The 8,479-nt window shown below is 32.8% G+C and overlaps 1 protein-coding gene across 1 annotated transcript; it reads left to right on the forward strand.

Annotated features, from left to right (window-relative positions):
• Positions 1–264: 264 nt before the first annotated feature.
• LOC142234035 (uncharacterized) lies at positions 265–8,479 on the forward strand. The gene is made up of 2 exons (XM_075305099.1): positions 265–1,546; positions 7,421–8,479. Exon 1 carries the CDS (start codon positions 511–513, stop codon positions 1,444–1,446), a length of 936 nt encoding a protein of 311 aa, XP_075161214.1. The 5' UTR covers positions 265–510; the 3' UTR covers positions 1,447–1,546; positions 7,421–8,479.

An 8,479-nucleotide genomic window follows, 5' to 3' on the forward strand; every position in this document is an offset into this window, starting at 1 on the left:
GCGTACCAGCTTACGAAATTGAACGCTACCGAAAATTTCGTTAGCATAAATAGCAATGCATTTCTTATGGGAATGAAATTTTTCGCTAGAGGTGCATACCGGCCTTAAAATGGATAATTGTCGGCTTCAAAATGTGGCTAGCATTTCTCCTAATGGGAACGTCCCACAGCTTAAATCGTTGCCAAACCTAAAATAATTGTTAAAATTTGAATTGGCTACACTAATGTAGCACAAAATATGAGTACACGTAATTTGTGGTTTGGCAACACTAGGCAAGAAGAAAAACAAAATAAATAAATAGAAAAACAAGGAAACAAAAAAAGCAAAATATACACAAAACGAGAGGGTTTATGTTGTTTTTTTTTGCTATTACGGATCACCTTTAGGAAAAATATAAAGACATCAATAAATTCAACTATAAATTAAGTCCGATTTAGCTGTGCACTCCAAATCGCCAAAATTAAGGGCTATCGATATCCAGCGCTACCTGTCGACGAGGCTGAAGAGCTAATGGCCGCTAATGATTCAGGTGTGGACACAAGTAATGATAGCAACGATGGAGTATCTGCCAGTATAATGATTACTCCTCCACCAATTATGCCGCCCACACCAACATCATCCCCGAATACGCACGAGTGGCCCATTATCAATCCAAATGCATTCCACTCGGACGAACATTTCGCATTACCTACCCTACCACCACTGCCGTTGAACTCTTCTTCGCAGTCTACAGATTTCATGTCTAGCATCATCCATCCGAGCACTCTGCCATCCAGCAGTCACAATTTCAAGATGCGCCCACGTACATGTATTAAAAGCAGACTTAGATTCAGTTACAACAATATCTTTGCAGAGTCAGCTGGACGAAAACTGCGCTATGCAGCGTGTACTAATAACATAGAACTACTAACAAAGGTACTCGAAGCAGGCGCAATTCCGAATGCAGCGGACGAATATAAACGCAGCCCACTGCATTTAGCTGCTTGTCGTGGGTATATACAAATCGTCCAACAGCTCCTCAAATTCGGAGCAAATCCCAATGTTGTAGATTCATTGGGTAACACACCTCTTCATTTGGCTGTTATATCTGCGAGTTCCAACAATTTTAATGTGGTTGTACGTGTTTTGCTCCAGGGTGGTGCGAGTGTCCACATGTACGATAGAAGTGGCAAAACCCCTTTAGAGCTGGCTGAGGCAAAACTACGTTTACTGCGTACTCGATACGAGAACCCAACTCCAGAGACCAGTAAAATTCTCGAAGATATGTGTATGTTAACTGCACTAATTCTACGGTATATGGCTAAACAGCAACGCGAATTAGAAGATCTTTCGAATTTGGAAAAACGCTTACAAAATCTAAGTACCCGCGATGATCAAGAACAGGTGGTTTCACAAACCGCCGATGAATTGCTGGCCAGCATTGAAAGTCTTTCATTAAACAAATAGAGGAAGAATAACGTGAGCGTTATTATGTTCGATTAGATGTCGAAAGGAGGACAAGAAGAGATTTACTCGGAATTTGTGTAAACAATCCTTTGTCGTAATTGTAAGTATCGATAGTGTGTGCTATAATAATATATAATACTGTAAGAAGTTCCATAATAACTGCGGTTGCAAAGTTGAAAGCAGCAATTTGTTAGAATTAAGAATTTCTAATAAATATCAAAATTAGGGATTAATATTTGGGCAAAAATGCCTAGAATTAAAAAAATATAAAATTGAGTGCTTCTGGGATGCAATGGCAGGACTCAGGACATAGACGAAAGAAAACATTAATTTTTGATCATTCATATAATGTAATTTATGTAGAAGTTCTTCTTTTACATATATCGCTGAGAATAAATATTGTTATTGATTTTGTTTTTGTGGACTATTTTGTGAGCTATTTGTATAAAATACGAAATCTTCTAAACCAGCAAAAAGTTTTCTGAAAACGGGAAATCAATGTGGGAAAACTAAAAAAACGGAGTTCTTTTGAGGTGATATATAAAAATCAATTGTTTACATTGTTTTCACAAAATAAAACGTTATATTTACTAAAACAATTAGGACAAATAAAGTATTGGAAATTTCCAAAAACCATTTGAAAAAATACCAATCCATTTCTCGACTGACATGAAATTAGCCATAACTTATATCTAGAATTATTGTTCGAAATGTTCTTACAAAGATGTAATAAACAAAAAAACTAAAGAAAAATCAAATTTTTTATGTTTTTTCGTAGTTTTTCATATGACATACTAAAAAAGCTTCACATCTGTAAAATTATTACGATATCAAGGGGGGATGCTTAAAAAAAATTACTTCCGCCATATGAAAAGCCAATGTAAAATGTGTTGCTTCTAAACCGATTTTACGCCACTTTCAATCCAAACACAACATTTCCACTGCTTTTTTGGTTACACTTTTCTGCTGGGATATTTGCTAGTCTCATTTGAAAGCTTTGTAGAGGATTGGAAAAATACAAAGAAAAAACTGTGGTTCTTTTTATACCCTGCGCCACACATATTATTGTAACAGAAGAAGACGAGATAGACACATGGTGTCTTTGGCAATAATGCTCAGGGTCGGCCCCTGAGTCGATCTAGCCATGTCCGTTTATCTGTTAACAAATTTTTATAATCAAAGTCTAGGTCGAAATTTAAGTCCAATCGACTTCAAATTTGGCACAATCCCAGCAAAAACTCTCATTACCCGGTAATCTTGTAGGTAAGCTAATTTAAAAATTAATAACCACTTATTAATTGGCATCGCTTCGGATTACATTTACATACGCATGTCCTAGAAGGAAAGTACTTCTCCCCTGGCATACTTTCGGCCATAAAATAAGTAGTGCATTTAAAGCATATAATCACCTAATATGTAATGACATATTCGTAGATACACCAAAGCTTGCAAAATAGCTACTTATTGTCTCAGGCAACCAAATCTCGAAAATATTGATTTCTATCGCCGATTACAATGGATCAAAATATGGCGAGTGATGCTGTAATAGGAGAACTACTTGAATAGAAACGATTATTGTATAAATAAACAAAAAATCGAATAAATAATCTAAATAAGATGCAATTTAATTTCACACTTAAAATAGAAATAAATGTAGGTTGTTTAAGGAGTTGGATTCGTGAATTTCGTTATAATATATCCAATAGCCAATTCACATAAGGTTCAAAATCTACTAAAAGTGGATTTTCAGTCTCTTTTTTATAAGGCAATTGACATTTGAAATTTAGTTTAAGCGCAATTTTGGAAGTGTAATGTGAATGAGGTATAAGAAAGCATTTATTTAAAACATAATATGTTAATGTCATTAAACACAATTATTATGAAATATTTGTGATAATAATTTCTTAACGGAAAAATTTTCAGAATTAGCGTTACATTACATACTCATTTTGATTTTTTATGTAAGTGCTCGATTATGTAAATAATTATACCTAATGGTACCATCATTTATTATATTTTATTAAATCGTTAACTACAACTGCATACAATTTGAGAATAAAAATTCGAAAATTACCGAGAAGTATTTATTTTTGTCATTACAAGTTAGTCATTATAATTCGCCGCAATGTAATGCAAAGTGTAATGACAGCTTTACTCCTGGTAATGTCAATTGTAATGAGATGTGGTTACCTAGTTTTTGCTGGGATTATGTGTGTTGGATCAAAATATAACCCTATTGTTTTTGGAAGAAATCGGTCCAAATTTAGATATAGCTCCCATATATATCTTTCGCCCGATTTATACTCATATAACCACAGAGGCCAAAGTTTTACTCCGTTTAGTATAATTAAAGTTTTAGTATAATTAAGGTTCTAGACATGCATGCCAATTTTGGTTGAAATCGGCTCAGATTTAGATATAACTCCCATATATATATTTTTCCGATTTGGGCAAAAAATTGCCAAAATATCCACATGTTCCTTGTAATCGCAACTTCTAAGTCTAAAACTTGTAAAAATTATTCAAATTTTCCTATAGTTATGTATTACAACTATAGGAAAATTTGAATAATAAATCTATCGACCGCTAAATAATAAAAATTGGATCAGATTTAAATGATTCCTATATTTTTTAATGACATAGTGATCCGTCCAGGTCCGACTTAAATTTAAACTCTATAGATTTTGTAGAACTCTAACAAATTTTGTCCATATCGGATCAGATTTAAATATACGATGGCAGTTCGGAAACTTCTTAGCCTAGCACAAAAAGCGCGGTATAAACAGAAAAAAGTTAAGTGTTTTGGAAATTTCTATCTCTGTTATGAACACATGTTAAATTTTGTTTCGATCTGACAACTCCTTCATATAGAAACAGGTGTTCAAAAACGACGCATCCGCTTATCGGGACAAGAAATTCATAATGATATGGTGAATATGTTAGGTGAAAGTGCTCCTTCATATGCAACAGTAAAAAATTGGGTTGCTGAATTTAAACGTGGTCGTACAAGCATTGAGGATGAACCACGTAGTGGACGTCCAAAAACAGCAACAACAACAGAAATTGTAGCCAAAGTGCATGATATGGTATTAAATGATCGACGAATAAAAATGCGTGAAATTGCTAATATGATGGGCATCTCAAATGATCGAGTCCATTTAATTTTGCATGAAGAACTACAGATGAAAAAGCTTTCTGCAAGATGGGTGCCGCATTTGTTAACAGTCGATCAAAAACGCATAAGAATGAACATTTCTCAAGCTTGTTTGGATCGTTTTCAGCGAAATAAAATGGATTCTAAGCATCGTTTCATAACTGTTGATGAGACATGGATCCACCACTATACTCCAGAGACAAAAGAAAAATCCAAACAATGGACTGAAGCTGGAGGAAGTGCCCCAAAGAAGGCAAAAACAATTCAATCGGCTGGTAAGGTTATGGCAACGGTTTTTTTGGGACTTCAAAGGTATTTTATTAATTGACTATCTGCAAAAGGGTAACACAATAAATTCAGAGTACTATTGCAACCTTTTGGATCAATTAAATGTACAAATTCGAGAAAAACGTCCTGTCTTACAACACAAAAAATAATTTTTCATCAAGACAATGCACCAGCGCACAAGAGTGTTTTAACAATGGCTAAAATCAACGAATTAAAGTACGAGTTGCTTGACCACCCACCTTATTCTCCTGATTTAGCTCCCAGTGACTTTTACTTGTTCCCAAATCTAAAAAAATCCTTGCTGGCAAGCGTTTTACCTCAAATGAAGATGCAATTTGTAACGATCTCGCCATATCTTCCACTTCCGGCCTTGCTCAGGGACATTTGGGGAGGATCTTTTATGGCCGATTACATAACTTTAAAATAGATGGATAACAGAAAAGGAAGAATAATATCGGACGGAGAGATGAATAATAACGGAGACTATATAAATTTTCGAGAATACATCCGACAAGTCTGGCCTTTCGTCAATAAAACCGTCTTAGCAGTTCATTATTTTTAAAATGAAGTTATTATTAAATATATGAAGTTATTATGAAGTTATGAAGTTATTATTAAAATACTAATATTGATAAAATAAAATCTTCTTTCAGTGTAGGTTGGAGAACAAATTTGACAGGGAAAGTAAATGTAAGTGTAAGTAGGTATGACTAATTCTATTAATGTAAATCAAGTGAGCGTCTATAAATGTGTGAATTGTAGGAAAGGGATTTACCTTATTTGACATCAGATTGAAGCGATCGCTGCATCCTGGTTTTCAATATTCGGTATGACTTAATCTAGAATGGGAAATATAAATATGTCTCTAAATGAAAATTAAGGAATAATATAGTAATAATAAATTCATTGATGATTGCATTTCCGTAAGAGATCCATAAAGGTACGTCCGGGTAGTTAGAGGAGCTAATTTGCAGCAATTTCTAGCGTTTTCATCAATTGTGCGAAATAAGTGTTCGAAGTCCTTGAACTCCTTTTGGGCTGGAAATTTGTAGTAATTCTTATCGTTTTTGTCAATTCGGGGAAATAAATATTTGAAGCTTTTGAACTCCTTGTGGCTGGTTATTAAACCCAATTAGAACCAAAATCTGCTAATGCCCTCGTCGTTAATTCAAATTTTCCTTTGCCAGCATTCAATTCTTAGCACGAAACTTCACGTAAAATACAACGTTCTATCTTTGCTTATATATCGCACTATTTCGCGCAATTTGTTTTATTTCTTGTATCTCAGTTAAAAAAAAAAAATCCTTCGTTGAATTTTCTTAAAAATTTTTCTTCCTTCAAATTTGTTCTCCAATCTACACTGAAAGAAGATTCTATTTTATCAATATTAGTATTTAATTATTCCATTTCATTCATTTTTTTATGTTAATAATAACTTCATTTTAAAAATAATGAACTGCTAAGACGGTTTTATTGACGAAAGGCCAGGCTTGTCGGATGTATTCTCGAAAACTTATATAGTCTCCGGTATTATTCATCTCTCCGTCCGATATTATTTTTCTTTTTCTGCTATCCATCTATTTTAAAGTTATGTAATCGGCCATAAAAGATCCTCCCCAAATTTCCCTGAGCAAGGCCGGAAGTGGAAGATATGGCGATTTCGTTACAAATTACAGTTGTACACCACTATTTTGAAGACCTTGAGGAAAACTATTTTAAGCAAGGGATAGAATTGCTAGAAAAGCGTTGGACTAAGTGTATTGAAGTTTCAAGAGATTATATTGAAAAATAAAAATATTTTTGAAAAACTAAATATTCTCTTTCATTGATAGGCTAAGAAGTTTCCGAACCGCCATCGTATTTATAGGGAAACATAAACCTTTATATATAGCACCCAACACTTTGGACGGATTTTATATGCTATCGAAAATGTGGATCTACAAAGTGGTGCAGGCTAAAATATAGTCGGCCCCGCCCGAATTTAGACTTTCCTTACTTACTTTCCTTATTGTTATTTGATAGACCAAGAATTGCAAAAATATAAAGAAATTTTTAATATTTTGTGGTATGTGTTTTAATGCCACGGCGTCGATTCCACCAAATCAAACCTTGCCCCATTATTGCAGTGGGCAAACATATATGACAAGCCCCTCTGCTCCATAATACTACATTCACCGTACTTGCTTATATTTCCACTTAATTCTGGATTATATTTAGAAGTCGGGGGTCACCAAATGTAGAGCAAGAATCTTTACAATTATAAACTCATTGGTCCACGCGATATTCGATCATGAAATAAAAATTGATTGCAGGCTTTGAAATTACGCAAGTGAGATAAAAAAAACAACGCTAAACAGTATTGCTGATATCTTTATAAAATAAAAAGAAAGGATGGAAAAGACGATTTTAAACCGATTGTTATTAGCATTAGAAAAAAAAAACGAAAAAGAAATAGTACAGTTGTCCCTGATGAGTGATGTTATTTAATAATTTGTATGTATATTAATTTAATATAAATATTTTTAATTCCAGATTGTTTTTGTTTCCTAATTTGGCTGCCGTTTCATATATCTTCTGAGCAAAGGACGAAGTAATCATGGACTTAATTCAAAATATTTGTACTAGACACCCATGCATACTTCCTTATCTATTCGCCAGAGACAATGTAATTTGGATTTTAAGTTAATTTTAATGACTTATTTGTAGTTTTTAAGTGACTAGTGTTCTTACACTGTTGACATAAAAATTTATCCTACTTTATATTTAGCACACAAATCACCAAATTCTTACAACAAATAGTTTTTATTTCATTGTTATGAGCCGGATATCCAGTTGGAATCTATATTATGAAAAAATTTGTTTTTGTTTGAAAATAACCAAAAACTGTAAAATTAAAATGTCTCAAAAACAAATCTAAAGAAAATATATGTCAAATTGGCGACTTGTATTCCTAAGTATAAATTAATAACGCAATTGAATTCTTTACAATCCTATACATACAATACAAATATGTTTAAAAATTTATGTTAATTAACCAGTCAATCAAACCAATGAAGGTAAAGTTTTGTTCTTAAGTTCAGTTAAATTTTTCATAAATACTTCGCTAAAGTACAATATAGGGGTACACTCACATACATCCGTATAATCGCTGTATACACAGATTGATCATGAAATCACAAAAAAAGTTTGTATATTTTCTATAAATTTGTTACAAAAATTTACAAATTGTTTCATAACATCATCATTGAATTTTTTATATATATGTTTAACCAAATATGAATGGATAAATGAAGAATTAAAATTATATACATTGAAGTGTGTATTCTAACCTCCCACTTAAAATAAGCTCTTCATACAAAATTTAGTAATGAAAATTGCTAAAATATTTGTACTCTCTCGCTTCATTTGAAGAGTAGTATATATATATTTAAAAATTAAAATCATTGAATATGTATGTGTCTATGATAAAAAAAATTTACCTAAATGAACAAACAACATAGATATTTCTTTAAACTTTGACAACATGAAACCTATTTCAATCTATTGAGTGTGAAAATAAAGGCATTAGCCATTATAATAACCGTACTTTAA

This window comes from Haematobia irritans, chromosome 4, assembly GCF_050003625.1.
Source record: "Haematobia irritans isolate KBUSLIRL chromosome 4, ASM5000362v1, whole genome shotgun sequence".
NCBI classification, from domain to species: domain Eukaryota; kingdom Metazoa; phylum Arthropoda; class Insecta; order Diptera; family Muscidae; genus Haematobia; species Haematobia irritans.

What these genes read in the sequence shown, in the direction of transcription:
- LOC142234035 (XM_075305099.1), top strand. Translation starts at nt 511, where the DNA reads ATGGCCGCTAATGATTCAGGTGTGGACACAAGTAATGATAGCAACGAT.